At 45.1% G+C, this 22,371-nt stretch overlaps 1 protein-coding gene across 14 annotated transcripts in view; it reads right to left on the bottom strand.

The window, feature by feature from the left end:
• FRMD4A (FERM domain containing 4A) overlaps positions 1 to 22,371 on the bottom strand; it is a 751,487-nt gene that overhangs the window by 265,802 nt on the left and 463,314 nt on the right. For 5 of the 14 annotated variants that reach the window (XM_035713658.2, XM_049100475.1, XM_049100494.1 and 2 more), the window contains exon 1: positions 21,312 to 21,485. The exons of the other annotated variants lie outside the window; for them this stretch is intronic. In XM_035713658.2, the coding sequence (XP_035569551.1) occupies positions 21,312 to 21,470 (159 nt within the window). In that variant the 5' untranslated portion in view covers positions 21,471 to 21,485. Of the gene's footprint in view, positions 1 to 21,311; positions 21,486 to 22,371 lie in introns of those variants that run through there. 14 annotated transcript variants of the gene reach the window in all.

The raw sequence follows: 22,371 nt of genomic DNA, 5'->3' as shown, positions 1-22,371 counted from the left end.
ATGGCCTCGTCATAGACAAACGCTGTACGGTTATGCTGTTAAAGTGTCATTCTTCAGACCCGTTCTGTACATTGGGAGCTTAGCCTATGATTCCACATAAAAAAGTGTTCTGCTGCCGAAATGCTTGGCCCTGAGAGAAGCAAATGGGAACCACTAAAGGTATTGATACGTTAGCAGATGGGGGACGTATCTTGTGATGGGTGAAACAAACACAGGCGAGGACAGTAGGATAAAGGTTGAAGAAGGAGTTCAGGTCAGTGAGTGGGCAGCTCAGAGGTAGAAGCCAGGGTGAAAAGGTCTGGACAAGACAGCAGGTGGTAGAGACGGGGAGACGGGACCAGCAGAATTGACAAGCCTATAGAAAGAGAGGGCTCTTAAAAGTTAAGACACAAATAATTTATTTGATTGTTCAAACACCTTATGATATTCGCAATAGGTGCAGCCCCTAAAGTCTGGCTATTTGCTGGGACTTAGGAATGGGAATTTGCTCATTTTTAGGACTCATTTGCTCTTTCGCTGAATTAAATACCATCCCAAGCCTGGAATCGAATGATCTTTCATCACTATGTAGCCACTGTTAAACACGTCTCACTTTCCAGATCAATTAACCTAGTGAGAGCAAGTCTGCCAGGGAGCCCAGGGTAAAAGCTGGTGGGCCTGGTATGGGGCAGTTGATGAGAGGAGCTACTGTATGTTCTCAATAAGAGGCTTTCTGCTTGTATTTTCTAAATTTCAATTTTTTAAATACAGCTTTGCTTACTTCCACAGCAATTTCACTATCGTGGGCATCAACGTACGACTTCAAGTTTTTTCTTTGTGAGCTCATCTGCCTGATTTGGAAAATACAGCATGGGTCCTAGGATCAAAAGGAACTCTGGGAATATCTCGTTTTTGTGGCTCCACATAATGAAAACCAGAATAGATATTGCCAAGACTTTGCAAAAGCTTCAAACATACTTAAATTTTTCTAAAGACCTTTTAGGACTTACAAAGCAATTTCACAAACTTGTGATCTTCACACCAACTGGATTAGACAGATTGTATGAATCGTATTTTGTAGATAAGGACACTGAGGCTCAGGGTGGGTGACAGTAAATAAGTGCTGCCAAGCTGATAACTAAGCCTAGGAGTGATATTGTGATTTATAATAAGAAATGTATATTTGGGGATGCCTGGTTGGCTCAGTGGTTGAGCATCTGCCTTTGGCTCAGGGTATGGTCCTGGAGTCCAGGGATTGAGTCCTCATCGGGCTCCCTGCATGGAGCCTGCTTCTCCTTCTGCTTTGTCTCTGCCTCTCTCTCTCTCTCTCTCTGTCTCCCATGAATAAATAAATAAATCTAAAAAAAATGAAATGTATATTTGGCTTTCACCCCTGTTCCTGGCACAGAGCTTCTAAAACTCTAGGCATTTCCTAAGTGGGAAGAGTGGTAAAGGTGTCTTTTGTTATTCATAAAAAAACCCTTTCAATCATATTTGAGTTTATGTTAATGGAGTGACTTTTGGAAAGCCCCAGAGGTTGAGGGCACCTGCCAAGAGAGCCAATCGTGAAATTATAAGGGTAGGAACTTCCCACATGCACCCCCTTCCCTCCAGGGATGGAGGAGAGGCTGGAGGTTGAATCAGTCTTCAGTGGCCAATAATTTCATCAATCATGCCTGTGCAATGAGATCTCCATTAAAAAAAAAAAGTGACATTTTGAGAGCTTCAGGTTGGTGAACATGTGGAGATGTGGGGAGAATGACACTCAGAGAGCATGGAAACCCATGCCCTTCCCCACATACCTCGCCCTACGCATCTCTTCCATCTGGCTGTTCCCTGAATTATCTCCTCTTATAATAGGCCAGTGATCTAGTAAGTAAAATGTTTCCCTGAGTTCTGTGAGCTGCTCTCGAAAATTCATTGAACCTGAGGAGGAGGTCGTGGGATCTTTCGAGCTACGGCTGGTTGGTCAGAAGCAAGAGGACAAGCTGGACATGTAGCTGGCATCTACAGTGCGGGTGGAGGTCTTGTAGGACTGGGTCTTTAACCTGTGGGGTCTGGTACTATCTCCGGGTAGACAATTGAGAAATGAGTTCAACTGTAGCTCAGCTGGTGGTGCAGAACTGCTTGGCGTGTCACACATCTGCTGTCAGAAGTGCAGCAGTGTGGTGGTGACTTCTGAGGGTTTGGGGTGGCCAGGGGGTGGGGAGGGACCCCAAGCACTTTCTGTTCATACTAGATTTTCTGACTCCAGGTTATACCCTCAACCACCGAGATTTCTCAGTGTTCTGTTTCAGAAGCGATGGTTACGGAGAGCAGACATCCACATCTGTGTGTCTGTCTCCGTGGAATGCATGAAATAAAATGCTGGTCATCCTCCCCATCATCGAGAGTCAGCCCTTCTCGTGACAGATCACAGTCTCTCAGACAACGTTTAACGAGCGGTGGTGCTGGTTTTCCAACGTGCAGACCGTTTCCCCAGGAAAATCTTCTGGGTTAATTCAGTGTGACCTTATCCTGTGTTGGGATAAGAATTCTCCTCCACCCACGGCTGGTCCGGCGGAGATGAAAAACATGCACACGCCCTGAAATCTTGTCCCAGATGAGTGGCTCTGGGGGATGCCGAATTCCCAGGCAGGCGGAGACAAAAGAGGAAGGGACCCTTGCCGTAGATGTTCTGGCTGCATTGTACTGATGGTTCAGGGTGATGTTATTTCTGGCATCATTTTGCTTAGTGATTCAAAGACTGGTTTTAACTTGGGGAGAATCATGCCTCTTAACAGATTTCATTTCTGTTTTCTCTCCTTCGCTAAAATTCAGCTAATTTTGAGACTGTGTTTACCCAGTGCTGGAGGGGATAGAGAAACAAGTAAGATCTGGTCCTTCCACTCGAGAGGCCTACAGTAGGAGATGTAAGGCATTATGTAAATAACGCCATTACAATGCAGGATGATAACACCGATAGGATTGCCAAATGAGGTAGGAAGTTAACGTTTCTTGGAAGAATCAACCTTTCCCAACATTCCTTTTTTTTTTTTTTTTTACTTTCCCAACATTCTTTCTTCCACTCTCCCCACTGCTTATCACACTATCTAGCCATGCTGTTTTCTTTCTCTTCCTAGAGCATGCCATATTTGCTTCGGCCTCAGGACCTTTGCACCTGCTCTTTCCTCTGCCCTCTGTTCTTCCTCTACAACTTTGCTTGCCTCATTCTTTTTCAAAATTTAGGTCTTGGCTCAGATGTCATTATGTCAGGAAGCCCCTCCTGATGACCTTATCTTACTTATTTGTTTCGTTATTGTCCCTCTTGTCCAACAGAATGTAAGCTACCCATATCTATTTGGGAGTCAAAACATACTGAGATTCAAAGGCAGTAAAGTTAGCCCTTGAGCAACACAGAGGTTAAGGGTGCCATCCTTCCACAGAGTCAAAAACCCATGTATATAACTTTTCACTCCCCCAAAACGTAACTACTAACAGCCTACTGCTGACTGGAAGTCTTACTGATAACATAAACAGTCAATTAACACAGATTTTGGGATGCCTGGGTGGCTCAGCGGTTGAGCGTTTGCCTTCAGCTCAGGGTGTGACCCCGGGGTCCCAGGATCGAGTCCCACATCAGGCTCCCTACAGGGAGCCTGCTTCTCCTTCTTCCTGTGTCTCTGCCTCTCTGTGTCTCTCATGAATAAATAAGTAAATATTAAAAAAAAAACATAGATTTTGTGTGTTGTATGTATTATATGCCGTATTCTTATAATGAAGTAAGCTAGAGAAAAGGAAATGTTAAGAAATCATAAGATGGGCACCTGGGTGGCTCAGTGGTTTAGCATCTGCTTTTGGCTCAGGTCATGATCCCGGGGTCCTGGGACCGAGTCCCACATCAGGCTCCACACTGGGAGCCTGCTTCTCCCTCTGCCTATGTCTCTGCCTTTCTCTGTGCGTCTCTTATTAATAAATAAATAAAATCTTAAAAGAAAATCATAAGAAAGAGAAAATACATTTAAAATACTGTACCGTATTTACTGAAAACAATCTACATGTAAGTGGACTTGTACAGTTCAAACTTGTGTTATTCAAGGGTTAACTGTATCCAGAGAGAAGAGAACAAGCCTGGGAATTGATCTTTGGCTTTATCCAATTTAGGTGGAATGAGGAGCAAAAGACACCAGCAGTAGGAACTGAGAAAGATGAGGAGGAGGGGAACATAGAAAGAGAGAAGCCAAGGGTACTGGGTGCCTTCAAGCCAGAAGCTGATCCAAGCTACAGAGACATTGAAGAGGGTGGGAAACTGGCATTGGATGTGACAAGTGAATGGTCACCAGTGGCTTCTGAGGGAAGCAGGGGCAGTAGGGGCAGAGGCCCAGATGATGAGGGCTTATGGAGAGGGTGGTGAGGATGTGGGTCTCCAAGAACAGCACCCTCCACCTGCTTGTTGGTAGGCAAGAAGGAGAGTTAGTGTGCCATCTTGGGACTGCAGCTTGAGAGAGCCTGCTTTGGGAATAGATGGGAAGGTGTGAGTTTGAGTGCAGACCAAGAGGAAACCACAGACGGGAAACACGATGAAGAAGCAGGGGGAGTTTTTGCAGGGAAGGCTGCTGGGAGATGCGAGAGAAGGAGAGGCAGAGGCCACGGAGGAAGGCTAGGGCCAGGTGTGGGGACCAGGGTGTCATCCTAACCTACAGACAGAATGCTGAGGATGGCCACGAATTACGACCTAAAATTTTGCAGAGAAGTGGTAGGTGAGACTATCTGTTCCCTCTGCGTTTCCAATTTTTGGAGTTCTTTTCTTAAGAACGTTCCTTCAGATTTTTCATCTTAAATTAGAAGTGCCTTGTTTTAGAGCCAATTAAATCTGGTTTTACAAACATCTCTGAGATGAAGGAAACGTGACTTTTCCCCCCCACAACATATATGGTTTTTCACGCCTTCTTTACGCCCTCAATTTAAAAAAAAAAATTCAGGTAATATATGCTCATTGTCAGAAGCAAAATTGGAAAACACAGAAAAGTGAAAAGAGGTTAAAATGCATCTCTATTTCTACTACCCAGAAATAATTGCTCCAATACAGCATGGTGACAAAAAGCATGAATTCTAGAAGCACCTGCCATGGTTCAAAACTGCCTCCATTGCTTCCTCCAGAGGGATAGTTGCAAATGACATCAACTCTAAAGTTTCAGTGTCTTTTCACATGAGATAGAGATGGTGGTAGCAGTCAATGCCCAGCGGGGCTGTGGCGAGGATTAGATTGGGTAATGTCTCCAGAACATATGCCTCAAAAGTGTCCACTTTTATGATAATGGGGCATCTTCCAACGCAAGTCTTTGAACATATAGATGTTCTGCCCCTTGTGAAATGGGGATTGCTTTGTCTGAATATTATGTATCCTGTTTTTGTTCCCACATACTGGTAACTTGGGAACACCCTCCTGTAACATCTACAACATTTCCTGTTATCCTAAGGTGAGCAAGGGCAGGAATCCCACAGATCGAAAGAACTGCTTGTCGTCATGACCTGGCAGGATCAGCTGTTTTCACCCTCTGGAAAGCTGAAGAACTCTGCCTACCATAAGCACACAAGGAGTTCGCTTTACAGAGAATCATCACAGGGCAGCAGCCAGTCCTTATTCCTTCTTTACAGAAACAAAAGAGAAGCAAAAACGAAGGATCCGGCACCGTGTCAGGATGTCAGGGAAGAAACAGACTGAAATGAGCCCCGTTTTCAGTTCTCCACCTGGTTTTTGCAGCTCCTCTTTTGGTCAGACTGTGTTTGCACAGAAAATAAAGTAAGAGGAGGGTCCCCTTTCTAATCAGAGTCTCCCTACGGTGCTCAGTGGCATTGACGGTTCAAGGAGCAGGAGACAGACCCAGCATGAGCAACTCATCCCCAGCACTACTGCAGCCCTTCCAGACGCTGGCCTCACAGGCTCAGGGCAGCATTTCCCCATCCCCACCTGCTGGCAGCCGATGTGGTTGTCGGGGTCATGGGCAACGCTCCTCCAAGGCAGGACCTGGAGGATATTACAGACCTGCAGGCCTAGGTTCAACACCTTGGCTAAGCCCTCCCCAGAGAGCCCAAGTGAAATGCAGGGTCTGCACACAACCCTGGCTCTATCATTACCCTTTTAATTGGTGATACTTTAGATCATTGGTAGGCTAGAAGCAATCAGCAATTGTCTTTAAAAGCAATTTGAATTTTCTTCTAATAAAGGACATGGATTTTAATTCTTTGAGCCACAGACACAATTTTCTTTAGTGGATGGGCCCCATTTATCAAATGCCACAGGACCTTAACAAAGCATACATCATATTCAATTGGGTGAGGTAGTCCTCCAACCTGGTTTTAATAATTCTGCTCTTAAATGCCATTTAATGGGTCATCGATCCATCGTCCTCCTAACCCAAGGTACTGAATTGTAAATGCACAAAGAAGGATCTGGAGGCCGGTGAGGCCAAAGAGTCAGCAGGGGTGGAGAAAGTTCTCGCTGGCTCAAGGTCTCTCCCTTCTGCAGATGTGTGGTATTACTTGCCCGTGGGCTTTTGCACAGGGCTAGGAGCTACCTTTGTAGTCTGCAGTTGCAGCTTCTTCCTTAATTCAAAACACATGGTAATACCAGAAATGGTGCTTGATCTGATGGCAGGCTGATTTGCCAACGTGAAGACAGTGCCCTGACGGGGTCTACTTTGTTTTGGAATTTCTAGTGTATTAAGACCCTACAGAGAAACTGTGCTCCATATGTGGGGATACCCAGCCGTCCAGAAAAGCAGAGGTGAAGGAAAGGGGGGGGGGTTGGTTAGTAGTCAGTGCTGGGAGGGGGAGGGCATTGTTCTAACACATAAAGTGGTATATATGAAGAACATTTCTATATTTTCCAGGCTCTCCCACTCTTGGTTTGAAATTGGTAATGCATGTAAAAAATATCGGGGTGTTTTTTGTTTTAAGCCTTTTCAAATTCCTCCCCTAAAGCTGCTGCAAAGGGTCTTCCAAGCGAGGATAGATTTCCAGGAGTGCTTAAATGGTGAATGAAGAATTGATTATGAAACTACTACCACTTACTGAGCACCTTGTGTGTGCTACATAATGTGCTGAGGGCTTTAGGTAGGATATCTTTTTCCTAAAACAATCACATAAGAAATTGGTTTTCATCCCCCATTTAGTAGGAAAGGAAACTGAGGCTCAGAACAACTAAATAGCTTGGCAGGTTCATGCCACGGGTACACAATGGACCTGTATTTGGTGGAGACAGGTAATGTGAATCTGTATCAGTTCGATCTCCAAATCTCTCCTCATCTTAGGCACAGCATGATGCCAACCTAAAATTATCAGCTGCACCCCATGTTCCTTGCAGCATTATTTTAAAAATATTTATTTATTTATTTTAGAGAGAGAATGAGCATGGGTGGGGGGAGGGGCAGAAATCGAGGAGGAAAGAGAGAAGCAGTTTCCCTGCTGTGTGTGGAGCCCAACGCAGGGCTCCATCTCATGACCCCAAGATCATGACCTAAGTGGAAATCAAGAGTCGGATGCTCAACCAACTGAGCCACCCAGGTGCCCCTCCTTGCAGCATTATTTACAATAGCCAAGGCATGGAAATTACCTGACTGCCCATCAGTGGCTAGATGAATAAAGAGGTTGTAGTATATATACACAATGGAATATTATTCAGCCATAAAAAGAAGGAAATCTTGCCTTTTTTGACAACATGGATGGATGCTGAGAGCATCACGCTGAGTAACATGTCAGACACAGAAAGACAAATACTGTACTATCTCACTTATATGCAAAATCTAAAAACAAAACAAAAAGCAAACTCATAGCAAAAGCGATCAGACTTGTGGTTATCAGAGGCAGAGGGTAGGGGGTGGGGGAATTGGAGGAAGGTGGTCAAAAGGTACACACTTCCAGTTATAAAATAAATTAAGTCATGGGGATTTAGTGTACAACCTGATGACTGCAGCTGACATTACTCTATGGCACATAGAAAAGTCGTTATGAGAAAAAAAATCCCAAGAGTTCTCACCAAGGGCAAAAACATTTCCTTCCTTCCTTCCTTCCTTCCTTCCTTCCTTCCTTCCTTCCTTCCTTCCTTCCTTCCTTCTTTCTTTCTTTCTTTCTTTCTTTCTTTCTTTCTTTCTTTCTTTCTTTCTTTCTTTCTATATGAGATAGATGTTAACCAAACTTATTGTAGGAATAATCTCATGATATATGTAAGTCAAATCATGATGCTGTATACCTTAGACTTATATAGTGCTTACGTCAATTATACCTCAATGCAACTGGAAAAAAATTAATTACTAGCTAGGAAAAAGAAAATAATTGTGAGTGCATGGCTTTGTATTTTTCCCACTGGCATAGAAAATTGTGAATTGATTTGGCAGTGAGTTTTAAGATGCACATGAATTGACATGAATTTCTGACCAGCGTGAGCAATTTGGAGAACAGCACAAAGTTGGATGAGAAAACAAAGCAAATGAACTACTCCCAAGTCTTGGCCTTCAACAAATGCCTGGGAGGGGCAGAAAGCAAGAGATTTTGAGCATTTTTGAAAACTGAGGTTCACCATGAGTTCCACATTCAGTTCTGATCCTCCCTCCTGCCTCCACACTGGACACTTCCTCCAGGCCTCAGAACTGAGTGTCTGCTTGTCCAGAACATTCTTGTTAAATCACTGGCTTGGAAAGTTGTGAAAAGAGTCAGCAGACCCTGAACCAGAGGGTAACCCAAACAGTTTATAAATGACAAGACCAGCCCTCTCTGGCGGATGGCTCTGACTCTGCCCAGATGTCTGTGTGCAAAGGCAAGTCTGTCTTGAAGCTGAAAGATTAAACAAATAGGTGGGTACCTCCAACAGGCTATATACTGCCTGACTGCTGATGTTTATGGATCTTACCACTTCTTTTTGGTCTGTATTTTATCTCAGGCAGAGTCCAAGGAAAAAGGAGGTAGTGTAAATCCTCCTTTGCCGGGAATGAAGTGTCTCATATGGAGAACCCAGCTGGGAATTGGGAATCCTTGATGTTATTTCTGGCTGCAATATTAATTCACAGAGTTGAGCAAATCACAAATCATGAGCTTTTTTTCTGCCTTTGGTTCCTCATTCTATTCCTTCCTATTTGTGTCCTTGTATCTCTTTGCCCCTGCTTCTCACTCCCACCCCTACCTTAAGCCACTTAGAAGGTTGATCATATATGGTAACCGTGGGTACATTGTATGTTTCTTTCCCTTTGCTTGCACTGTTCTCCTATTTGGAAACCGTGTCCCAAACTACAGCCTGGATAAATTCTGTCTACTCTTCATCTTGGGCCTTGAACCCTGCTCTGAGCACCTCTCAAATACAGCAGCATTTGTTGTCTGACCTTCTCACGGTCTCTTTTGGCTCCTGCCGGACATAGCCAGTTACTTCTTCCCCACTTGCCTAATATACCCTGTTGCCTTAAAAGTTGCAGTAAATATCTTGTCCTCTTCTTTTATGTTTCTCCCTCAATATCTATCAGCACATAGACTGGCATGGAACTCAATAAATGTTGGTTGATGAAATGTAAAACACTGTTAACACAGTGGCTACCTTTTTGTATTGAATGGTTATTGTCTACTGAACAATGCTAAGAGCTTTGCAGTGCAATACCTTACTCATTACAACAACGTTTGGGGGGTCTTGTTAATGCTCATTTTACAGTGGAGGGAACTGAAGTTCATTAACAAAGTAGTGATCCCACAACTAGCGGGTGCAAAGACTGAGATTTAGCCCTAGAGCTGTAGGTTCCATTATGCTTGCACTACCATGTCCCCTTGCTCTGGTCAAGAAATACTGGATTGATTACAACAACAATGGTACAAGGCAGGAGCATTTGCATTCATGATTCCTGCGGCTGGCGGTAGGAATAGTAAGTAGGCAAGTAAAACAGGAAGAGGAAGGAGATAATGTGGGGATTCCATGCAAAGAGCTTGGCAGGCAGCAGATTCTCAAGTGGGATCCCCATGTAGGCCACACTGCTGAGTGCTTCAAATCCTGAATTTTGAACTTAAATACTGACTGGGCTTGAATCTTGGCCCTACAACTCACTAGCTGTCTGATCTTGAGTGAGTGACTTAAACCTTCCCTGTGTATATTATTGGACAATATGGTATCTCCCTCATTTGGTTGCCTTGAGGGTTCAATATACACATGAGAAGTGCACATACAAAGTAATGTCAGCTATTACCATCAAGAACCTCTAACTTAGACCAAAGCAATAGAATCTAGGGGGGAAGAGCTCCTTTTTTATCCTTCAATTCCTAACACAACAAAGAAACTGCAGATAAGTAGTTTCAGAAGAGGGAGAAAGGCAACCCAAAGACTGTGTCTTGAGGATTTCCAGACAGGCTGCTGCGGTGCTGACCCGAAACTCGTGACGGAGGTGAGGGACCAGGGTGGGCACCAGGAAGGACCTCCTGCTGCTACACACTTGACACTGTAGTATGTGAATTGGTGTTTTCTACAATCACTAAACACAGTGATGAAGAGCCGGTGCAAATCAGGCCTGTGATTGTCTCGTAGGAGCTAGGTGACCTTGGGCTGAGTGACCCACCCTCCACTTCTTATCTGTAAAATACAGTAATCATAGTAGCTACCTCAGGGGATCCTTGGGAGAGTTAATGTATATGCAGAAGATTTGGAACCAGAGAAACACTTTTAATTTATTTTACTTTTTATAGTTAGAACCAGTCTAGACAAGTGGTTCCCTTGAGTGGTTGAGATGTAGCCTTGACAGAACAGAAGGGCTTATGCTACCTTAACAAGATTCCCCAGCACTCCAAGTATTTTATTCTACAAAGTGGATTAAATATGGGAATTTTATTAGACAGCGTGGCTGGAACTCTCAGAATCCCCTCTCAGCAACTCCCTCTCTGCAATGGTTATCTGATAATGTCTATCAAGATTCAGAAGCTGTGAATTATTTTTTTTCTTTTAAGACTTGATATCATCAGGTGATCTGCTCTGAATATCCTGCAGAGAGCTTTCAGAGGAAGGCCAAGTTGTGTGGCAACGGCTGAGCCAATTTTTTCCAAGGGTTTACCTAAGGCTTCATGGGTGTGGGAGGTAAACTAAATATAGCATCAGTTGCTAAAAGGAGGCCAACCAACCTCATCCGTGTCCCCGATTCCGACCCCAGCACACAGTGAGAGCTGGCATTTCACGCCCTGTCTGCTGCCTTGCCTGGATCCGAGCCCTCCAAAGAGGTGTCAGCTGCAATTTGCCCCCCAGGGCGGAATATCAACAAGCACTTCCTCTTGCTCAGAAAATGCTTGGGGGTGCCCTGAGCTCTTGGCCAAGAGAGAAAACAAACGGCAGGTTATTTGGCCCAGACCAGAAGGCGCTGTGGAAAAGCCACAGAGGCCTCCCCAGAACAGGGAAATCACAGACAGAATGCTCCCTTAGGGAAACACAAACAAAGCTGCATGGTGTGGGAGACGCAGCCCCCCAGCCTGGATCCAGGCTCCTCAGGGAGGAGAGAACAGAGGGCCCTTCAGATTCCTAGGAACCACTACCCTGTGACTTTCATTCAGCTCTGAGTCCCCTGTGGCATCTGCTACCTAAAATGCCAAATTGCCTGCTTCTAAGCGTGGGTCTCAGCTTGTTTATTTTCCAACAGAATTGTCTGTCAAGAGACTTCCTTAAATTTCCCCAAGAAACTTAAAAGGAAGCTCACAAATAACAGTCCTACACACATCTTGGAAATCGAGCGTTTTTTTTTTCTTTCTTAGAGAAATCAAGAAATACTGTTTTGTATCTCCACTCATTTCTCAGATGAGAGAATACAAAATGACTGGATATCTGCAAATTTGCTTTTATTTTGTAGCAAATGAATACACTGATAATAATGGCTTGATATTTATCTAGCCCTTACTATTTATCAGGCATGGTCTAAGTATTTTATATATAACCTCTCATTCCAGAGTTTTTATTTCCATTTTACAGAGGAGATTTGGTCTGAAAATTACACCTAATTCACTAACCCCAGGGGACATGCCCTGATCCTTTGTGATGGGTGGGCCAGCTGTCCATGCACCTGCTCTTCCCAGTGTCCCTGTTGGGGGTAGTCATGTGACTGTTCGGGCCAATGGGATATGAATAGAAGGGAAGACTGCCATTGCTTGGTCTGACACCTAAAAAAGTCTGATGGGTGCTTCCCTTCTCTGTCTTCTTTTGGTAAATGAATAGGTCACTTGGTCCCTATTAGAAGGCAAAGTCATAAAATTACCCTGAGTGATCCCATGGAAGGCTGTCTACCAACCAGAACACTGTTGGACTTACTATGAGTGAGAAATAAATTTCTGTCATGTCAAGTCACTTAGATTTCCAAAGTACCTGCTGCAGAAGCCCAAGTTACTTTAACTGATGTGCCCTATGATAAAAATGAATTGATTCTTAGTGGGCCCTTTATAGTGGAATGGGCAGATAGTTCTAACGCACATATTTTCTCTCAATCTACAGGGTGTGCCACCCTATTGAGGAAATTCTCCTCACTTAGAAAGATGATACGGAACACATACCCTGTTTCCATCTTCCAAAGGGAGTCAGCATGACATGAAAATAATCAGATTGCACAATCATCATTTATTGGGAACCCATCTGGTGTGTGGATGAGCTCATCCCCTTGAGAAAAAAGAAAATTTACAGCTGAGGCTGGTTGGTGGGGCCTTCCCAAATAGTCCAGCTAGTTTTCAGAAGGTCCAGTGGTAGCTTAGGATGCTGCTAAGTCAAGAGCACCCAGTGACCACACTGGTCAAGCAGTATCATTATCGTAAATGATAGAAAACACATTACACCTATTAAGTCAGGACAGGTGATAGAAGGCTTGACACATTCCGTTTTCTTGTTCTGTGTACCGCAGCAACTCTGAATCATGTTATTCCTGCCCGTCTCCCTCCTACCTCTTAGCCTTGTTAACTCCCACTTGTCTTTAAGATCTCTGTTCATGGGTTGCCTCCTCAGGAACACTTCCCTGAACATCTAGGAACAGGCAAGTATTGGATCCTCTTACACGACCAGGTACCTTGTCCTCAAACATTGACTCATGAATGTAATTTCATGTGAGTTTGTATAATTATTATATCAGTGCCAATGCATGAATGAATGTCAGCTCTCCACCATTGGCATCTAACCTCTATAAGTATATGGAATCATGTCTGGTTTTGTCCACCATCCCATCTCCAGAACATAGCTCATAGTAGGTGTTTGCTCATTATTTGTTGGATAGATGGGCAAACACATGAATGAATGAGTGAATCTGCACTTTTAATTAGTGGACTAGCTGAGGCAGACATAGGCCATACCCAGATTTACTGTAAAAGCTAGAAGTGTAACTTAGAATACTTGGCTGCAGCAGCTCGTTTTCCAAATGACTCCAGAATCCACTCAAATTTGCATAGCTGAGTATTGCCCCCAGAGCAAATGTCTAGCATTGCTCCTGAAATCTTTGTCCACAGAAGGCCAACCACAAGCTTCCCGGAGCCTGGATGTGGTCCCCTTTACTTATAACACTCCCAGTGGTGTGGAGAATCAGAAAGAAAGGAAAGTACAGGTAAACTATAACAAAGATAGGCCTGGGGCGCCTGGGTGGCTTGGTGGTTGAGCATCTGCCTTTGGCTTGGGTCATGATCCCGGGGTCCTGGGATCGAATCTATGTCTATGCCTCTGTCTCTGCCTCTCTCTCTGTCTTTCATCAACAAATAAATCAAATCTTAAAAAAAAAAAAAAGATAGGCCTGTGTAGTTCTCTTGAAGTTAAGAAGTGTGAAAAATTATCTCTCCTATGATAATGAGAGATGGGATTTTGAAAAGACACCAGTTTGTGAAGAATGGGACATTTTGAGGATGTCAGGTAAAAACTCTTGATTTAGTTATCATTTTTTCACACGATGGCAGAGAAATGAGGGCCCCCGTGGACTCCATCAGCTCCAACCCAGAGACACCCAAATGTACAATTTAAGTGAAACACTGGCTACTCCCTTTCCAATGGGATTACTATCCACAGACCCTACCTCTGGAGAATTGAGAAGCCCCTACTGTCCAAAGGGAGTCTGATATTGGTCCAAAGCTAAAATTCTGAGTTGATTCTCACAGTGCTTTGGAAGTAGATTAGCATGTGTTGGGAGGGACCCACCCAAAGTGAGAGATGGCTGAGGTAGTAACTGACTGGAGGGCGGCTTTCAAACCTCCAAAGTACTACTTTCTTACTGGAACTGAGGAAAATGCCTTCCTGGAGGATGAAAACATACCACATGTGAGACTCAAAAAATATTTGACGAACAAAGTAAAAATCGAGTTCTTACATCGGTTGCAAACTCTGTCCACATCAAAGAAGAATGAGAAAATCCAAGAATGGGAGTTTCGCTCCCGGTCTGATTGCAGAGACGTGCTTCCGTGTCAATGTGGGAACAGACTGTTGCAAAAGACAGGGTGTGTGACGTTCAAGCGCTGGGGGAAACGCGAACACATCATCCTTTACTGACAGGCACCAACCAGTGAGTGGCAGAAAAGGGTAAAACACACAAATGCACAGACTTGACAAAACTTAGAAAGACATACGATACTAGCTAATTGTTCTTCTGGGTGCAAACCTCCTTCCCCCCCCTCCCCCCCCCCCCCCCCCCCCCCCCCGCTACTTTACCCGGAACACATGTTACAGATCACTGGAGAAAACTCTAAGCCCCACACCATCTGTAGGCATTAAATAATACAAAGGGCACAGCCCTTTGAAAACATACATTGCCATAACGCAATGATGAAAGGGGAACAGCCAAAATAGCAAATTGAGAATCAAAGCCTAACTTTCCACATGTGGAAACGTTTGCTGGAATCATGGCAAAATCCACCGGTCCCAGATTGGTTGTATTAGTTGTTTCAGAAGATACGGATGGATCGGTGAAAAACCCAATCTCATTTTGGAGGACTTGCTCATTGTTAGGGCAACGCAGCCCTGACATCACTATAACTCATCATGCAGACAGCTGACAGAGTTGCACTTTCAGAATAGTTCCATCTCTAGAACCTCTCAGTTTCAGAAACAGGTTTTCTACTAGGAAGAAAACACACACACCTTTCTCTTGGACAATTCACCCCATCCCACGAGGGTAGGGCCAAGCTCATGGATCAGCTCACTTGCCCCAGTGTGGCTAGATCATTGCAGGCCTGGCTCTGTGGCATGAAGAGCTGGGGGCAGAGCACTGCGACGGAACTGGCACATATGATTTAAAAAGGACTCTTCCCTGATTCCTGATACTCGGGTGGTCACGAGAGCCACGGCCCTGTTTCCTCCCAGAAGCAGCAGTGATGGGTGAACACAGATAATTTGAAAACATGGAACAGACCACACTTCCTGGAGGAAGATGGGAATGTGCCCTGGGACATTTTTGCAGCCCTACTTTCTCTGATACAGCTTCCATCCTGAAGTCAGGAGGACCAGGTAAGTCGCCCCTTTTGTGCTCTGTTCAGCAGGCATTAGAAAATAAAAAGCAGAAACAGAGTTGACAACTCTCATGAAGGGTGCAGTTTCTACAAATAGACCAAAAATAAAAAAGATAAATTTTTAAAAAAACTGATGACATCCAACTTAAAAAAACTATCACAATCTAAAACAGGCTCACATATGCCAAACATATGTGATCCCCATCTTTGGGGCCAGAAGCAATTTATGGCATGGCAATAATTCAGGTTATTGGTCTTATTTATTTTATTTTTCCTATAATTCATGCTGCACAACCAAGGCGGGTTGGGGGGTGGCTGGAAGGGTACAGGGGTGCATTTATCATGAAGCTTAAACTTCAGGGCTCCTTACTTCTTGGGGTCTCTCTCAAGTCTCCAGGACAATTCCTGGCAATATGTGCAAATACTCATATTTGTAGAAGTGAGCTATTTTAATTGTCATCAGTTATGACTCATGGCTCTTTCTGCACTGCCCTCCCCTCTATTAAACTTTCCCTCTTGAGGAGGTAGCTGGGGGCATTTTTGGAATTCAGCTAAGGGTAAAGTTGAGTAGAGGTACATGTAGTTTGAGTCTAGTGGGATATATGTATGTGTGAGGCTCACAGTCATTTCCAGCTATGAAAAGGTGGAGGTGAGCTGTACCAGTGTGGAAATGGGTTCTAGCCAGCTTCCTCACCCCTAGGTGCTACTGACACCTGTGTCGTCCATGACAGACCAGAGAGAGATTTTATGCAGATATTACTACATGTTATAGCACTTGGCTGTGGAGGTATGTGACCTCCATCCACACAGGAGAAATAAAGTTTAAAATGCAAAGAGCCAAAGGCTCCTGGGTGGCTCAGTGGGTTAAACATCTGCCTTCAGCTCAGGTTACAATCCCAGGGTCCTGGGATGGAGCCCCTCATCAGGCTCCCTGGTCAGCAGGGAGCCGGCTTCTCCCTCTCCCACTCCCCCACTTGTGTTCTCTCTCTCTCTCTCTGTCAAGTAAATAAATTAAATCTTTTAAAAAACTAATAAAATGAAATGCTAAGAGCCAGAATCTAGTCTGTGGAGAAACCTTCCAACTATCAGACTGGTAAAATTATAAGTAAGGAGTTTGTCAAGGAGTGGAAGGTTTTCCCTCTGTCAGTAGTATATATAATATACAACATACACAATCACAAAAGCACCCTATAATTTTCTTTTTTTCTTATCAAAGGGAATAGAATGTAATTGAATTTCCCCAGAATTCCTGTGTTTAGAGGGCACGTACCTGTGCTTTTACTGTAAACAAGTATGTTCGGTAACAGATCATATGGAAATGAAGCCTGGCAGAAGGCTTTCCAAATTTGACAGCAATTCCAAAAATTTGCGCACTATTTCCAACAACGTGTTGGGCCTCTGAAAGAAAGCTTTCTAGCTTAACAGTAATGAAGGGACACTTTTTGATCAGCCGTGCTAGCGGAAGAGAGTGATTGCCCAGGGAAGAAGAGATCACGGAGTAAGGCAGTCATAAGATACAGGACAAAGAAGGGTAACAGCGATGTGTCAGGCAGTTAATTAACGGACACGTCATTTCTCTGGATTTCATGATGCTTATGGTGTTTGCTTTCTTACGTTGGAATGGGCTGTGATTTTCCCTTCACACCTAAGTTTGCCTAATTTTAAGTTATTTTTCTTTTAAGTTATTTTTAAGTTATTTTTCTTTCAAAATATCCGTACCCTGGATTATCGAATTATAGATTCTGTATCGATTGTAGGCTCCACAGTGAGGCCTGGTCCGAGAGAGCGATGCGAGAAAGAAGTGCTGAGCGCCAGCCACTGCAGAAAGGCAGATGTCCCTGTGGGGAAGAGCTGGCGCTCTGGGCAGCGCTGCCTCCCACCTGCCTGGAGAGTGATGGGGATCTGGGACGAGGCAAGTTGCCCCCGGGGGCTGCCGTCCTGTTCTAGAGGGGTCACTCTGTGCTGACTGACCATCATACCTCTGTGGGAGCTGTGTGATCGTGTTCGTTCTTGTGACACGGAAAGCTGCTAACATTTATGGAGCGCTATGCACGTGCCGAGCAATGGGCTGAAAATGAACTGAATTCTTTCTCATGATTATCTCATCCTTAGTTATAACCCTCACTTTTTAGGGGACATATAATGCTTTTTTTTTGTCTTCCGTTAGTGGTTCTTTCTGATATTGTGGATCATATACAGATTGCCAGGCCCGATACTTATTCTGAATCATTAGGTATAAGGTGGGGCTCATGAAATTAATATATGTATGAGTGTATTTTAAGGTGCCCCTTGTGGTTCTGCCAACATCTGCTTAGTGTCTGACAGTAGACTGGGCCTCCTTCTGCTCAGGGACCCGCTGGCACATTAGAATCACCTGGAAAGCTTTAAAAACAGACCAATACCCAGACTCCACTTTTGATATCAATTATATCAGAATCTCTGAGAGTTGGGCCTGGGTATGGGGAGTTTTTAAACCTTCCTAGTTGAATCTGAAGTTCAGCCAGGATTGACAGCCATCACTTTAGCCAACAAGAGAGACTGTAAACCATGAAACCACTGCTATGAAATAATAGAAAAAATATATATTGGTCCCTGCTCCTCCTTCCTGGCGCAGAGCTCCTAAAACCCTTTTAATTTTCCTAAGTGATAAAAGCAAGGGGAACATCTTCTGTTCTACTATTTGGTGTTTGACCCTGGTTCCTGGAACAGAACTCCTAAATCCCTTGGAATTTCCTGGGTGGTAGCTGTGTTTTTTGTTCTAATGAGGCGACTCTGGCTGGGCTCCTGGATGGGGGCTGGGCACCAGAAAGCTATAATTAGAAGCTTGGAACTTTCAGCCCTACCCCTCCAACCTCCAGGAAGGGGAGAGGGACTGTTAATAGAGTTAATGATTGATCATGTCTTCATGAAGAATCATCCTGAAAGTACTGGGTTCAGAGAGCTTCCAGTCTGGTGAACAAAGCTACCAGCTGGGAAGGTGGCACAACCCAAACTCCAAGGGGAACAGGAGCCCAGAATCCTCCCAGTCACCCCCTGTATATCTCTTCATCGGGCTGTTCATCCCAATCCTCTGTCATAGCCTTCATCACATAATACACTGGTAAACATAAGAAGCATGTCCCTGAGTTCTGTGAGCTGTCCTAGCAATGATGGAACCCAAGAGGGGGGTCCGGGGACCATCTGATTTGTAGCCAAGTCAGACAGAAGTCACGTGTAATCTGGGACTTACTACTTGTTACTGGTATCTCACGTGGGGGTGCAGCTCCTAACCTGGGGAGTCTGTGCTCTTGAGAGTCCGTGCCCTAATTGCTTGGTGTGGAAACCCCCCACACCTGGTGCCAGAAGTGTCATGAGTGTGGAAGCAGGGTGTGAATAAAGGAGAGCACCTAGACTTAACAAAATATATAGGAATGGCCATTAGTCACCTCATAAGGACACTCTCGATGAATTCTTCCCAAGATAAAAAAAAAGTTAAGAGTATAGTATATATTTAAAAAAACCCAGCACGTCCCATTTCTACATGCTTTGGTATGCGTAGCACACTCACAAATGTGTCCTTCTTACTCAATCCGTGCACCACTTTGAACTATCACCCCTACTTTACAAGGGAGGAAGCAAAGGCTGTGAGAGAATACAAGATTTTCTGGTAAAGTCTTCCCCTAGCAACATTAGTTTCTCTCTGCTCTTACCTTGAGGATGTTATTAGTCAAAATGCAATTATTTGGTTTCTCGATTCTTCCCCAGGAGGCTGTGAGCTTTTGAGGATGAGCCAGTATTTTATTCTAAATGTCCTTTCAAATCAACTCTGCTTGCCAGTGTGAGTGGGGGCTGGGAACAGGTAAAGCTGCCAACCTGGACCCCTGGGTCAGTGATTAGACTTGCCATCCTGGCTCCCTGCTCAGTGACTGCTTTCCTCTGGCACGTGTGGGCATTACCTGCTGGCTGTGGACAAGGCTGTGCAGGTCACAGGCATTGGCCCCGGGCTGACCAGCCTGGCTCAGCCACAGGCAGGCGGTGAATGAGCCGAATGTGCAATTAGCTTCTCACAGGGCTGGTGAGTTGAGGTAAGGCTGAGCAGCAGCATTTTTTTTTTTTTTCCAGGCCTGGAGGCCAATAATTCAGTGTTCTCTTCAGGACACTCACAAAGTTAAGGGAAGTCCTGGAAAAAGCCCCTTGAGTGGGGGCTAGCCCGCCCTGCTTACTTGATGTAGAGTCTTGGTTTTTATATAACTTGATGAGACACCAGAGAAGACAAACAAGAGATAAAGTGGGAGATCCAGGTAGGGACCCGAGACCCCCAGACTCATGCGCAATCACAGCAACAACTAAGAAGAATTAGATCATTAGGATGGTCCTGATTATGGAATTATACCAAATGCCAACCAGAAGTACAGGAAAAGCTTCAGATGGGCAGACCAACCACGTGACTACTTGACTCTCCCACCTGGGAGACTTTGTCCAGGATTCTTTCAGATTCACAACTCATCGTTTGGAAAAACCGTATGCATTTTTCAGCCCACTGTCAAATCTGGGAAGACTGCTTTCAAGTTTCTTTTCTGATCTATTACAGACAGATTTGCTGTTTGTAGTAACACTCAAGGTATGTGCCCTTCAAACACAAGAGTTCTGGAAAAAGAGCTCTTTCCCAGAAACCACCTGAACCGTGTGCACCCCGTCTGCTGACGAGGTGATGAAGAAGCAGGAGTGGGAGCCCTGGAGGGCTGTGTCCCTCTGTGAAATCTACGCAGGGCTCTTGGGCACGTCTTCCAAGGAGACGTCCCTTCAGTGAGTCCAGACATTCCATGAGGAGAGGTCAGGGGAGGGGAGGCCACATGGCCCCGCACTGTTTAGCCATTACAGTTCATTAAGGGATTATATGCTGCCAAATTATGCCTAAAAGCACAAAGGCCAGCTGTACGTCCTTGGTTCCAAGCAGTGGGGTGAGCCAGCTAACCAAGACAGCAAAACCACTCAAGTTGACTTAATGAGGGAAACCATCAATGGAGGAAGAGCTAGTGACAGCCCCTTTGAGAGCAGTCCGGGGAAGAGCCCCCCCTTTAATGCTCTGCCTTCACACCCCTGGTCAGGTCTGGTCCTTTCTCTCAGTCTGAGCTGGGGCAGTCCCTGTGGCAAGCGGAGCCTGGGGGAATGCCACCAGTCTGGACGGATGGCTGGGGACAGCAGACCCTCTCATTTTCCCCTGCGAAGTGCCCTGCACCCCCAGCCGGTGGACTCAAAAGAAGGGCCACCCTCCTGCAGGCAATGTTCTCTCTTGAGAAGAAGAGGCCGTGTGTGGATGTCTGACTTCAGAGCCTGCCGGGGAAGCCACCAAAGGGCAGCGAGGTGAGGACAGAGACTCAGTGCTGTTTCTCCGCATTCTTCCCTCCTTGTCTCCTGTGCATGGCCACGGCTCCTAACTAGCTGGCCACCGCCCCCCCACCCCCCACCGACACACGGACACACACATGCACATCTTTTGAGAAAACAGCATCTCTCATGTGAGAGGAACATGAGCTCACGGAAAAGGCATCCTTGTCTTTATAGCCAGAAACCTTTGCTTTAAATCACAGGGCTCTGTCCTTCACCAGCAGCGTGACTTTGAACGAATGATAAACTTCTCTGAGTTCCAATAACCTCATCTCAAAATAGTGACAAAAGCACCTACTTTATCTGGTTGCTCAAAGACTGAATTGCATCCTGTGTACGAAGCACCTGTCGCGGTGCCTGGTACCTAGAAGATGATGTTCGATCACCATTAGCCGCTCCCCCATTATTACACCACTCATCAAAATACTAAACATGTGACAACAGCGTACACTGCTCCCCCATCATCCCGCACTGGTTTCTGATGCTACAAAGAAACATAAGAAGAGCTTCAGTCCCACCTGGTAGACAGCCCTGGAGATGCACCATGGTTTCAGCATCAGCTGCAGGACCCGAAGGCGTCCCCCTCGGCACGTCCTCAGGACCCGGGAAGTCAGGCCCCACGGCAGACGGTCCCAGCTACATAGCAGGTCTTCCGAGCCAAGCAGCCCTGCAGCCATGCCAGCTCCAGGCCCCGCCTTTACCCCTCTGGTCCCAGGCCCCACATACAGGGCTGTGTTCTTTTAGTAACTCAAAGTTCAAATGTCACCAAGATTTAATCAGGCAAGGGAAAAATGCAGTCAAAATAACTCTGTTTCCTCTGTCCCACTCTCCTCTCCTACCTTCCCTCTACCCTCACTAATCTGCAGGGACTGTTTTCCCTCAAGGATTAGCAAATAGCTCCTAAATCAAAATGCTTTCTCTCTGTCTCTGGGAACTAACCAGGGACAAGGTAAAAACAAGTCTCTCACCCTGCAGATAATTGCACAGCCCTCCCTGTCGGGGAACCGCTTTGGACACAGAACTGACTTTTGGGGCAGGTCAACCCAAAATTTAGGGAAGAGCATAAGCCCGGAGGTTATCACTGGGTTCTCGTGGTTTCAAGATTCCATCCAGGGTGAGAAGCAAAGGGGAAGGAGCTCTGGCTTCCCCTGCCAACATTCCCAAGGCATTCCATCTATTCTCTTAACTCTTTAAGACTTAGAGAAGCAAAGAGTTTCTGTGTGGTGAAGCAAAAATCTAACTTTATATCAACACTGGAGGGGTTGCTATTTCTGGGGGTGCTTTACCAAAACACAGGCATTTTCTTTGGAAATTTCCCAAGTTTACATTAGGATTAAAAGGGCTGTAAGAAAACTTATCTATCAGATTTAATATCAACATCTGTGATTTTGGGGGAAAGCAGATAAAAGAGGTAAAGGCAACATATCTCATTTCTCCCCACGATGGGGCATTTTCTACAAAAGCTCTTGTGGCTCTATCACGTGTCAGATAAGCCCTATGAAGACCTCAACCCAAGGGAAGATATCCAGTTAAATGGGGTATAGCTATTTTCCATCTCTATTAAGTTTTTTGAGTTTT

This window comes from Canis lupus, chromosome 2, assembly GCF_003254725.2.
Source record: "Canis lupus dingo isolate Sandy chromosome 2, ASM325472v2, whole genome shotgun sequence".
NCBI lineage: Eukaryota > Metazoa > Chordata > Mammalia > Carnivora > Canidae > Canis > Canis lupus.
This window is presented reverse-complemented; position numbering and strand designations above follow the sequence as displayed.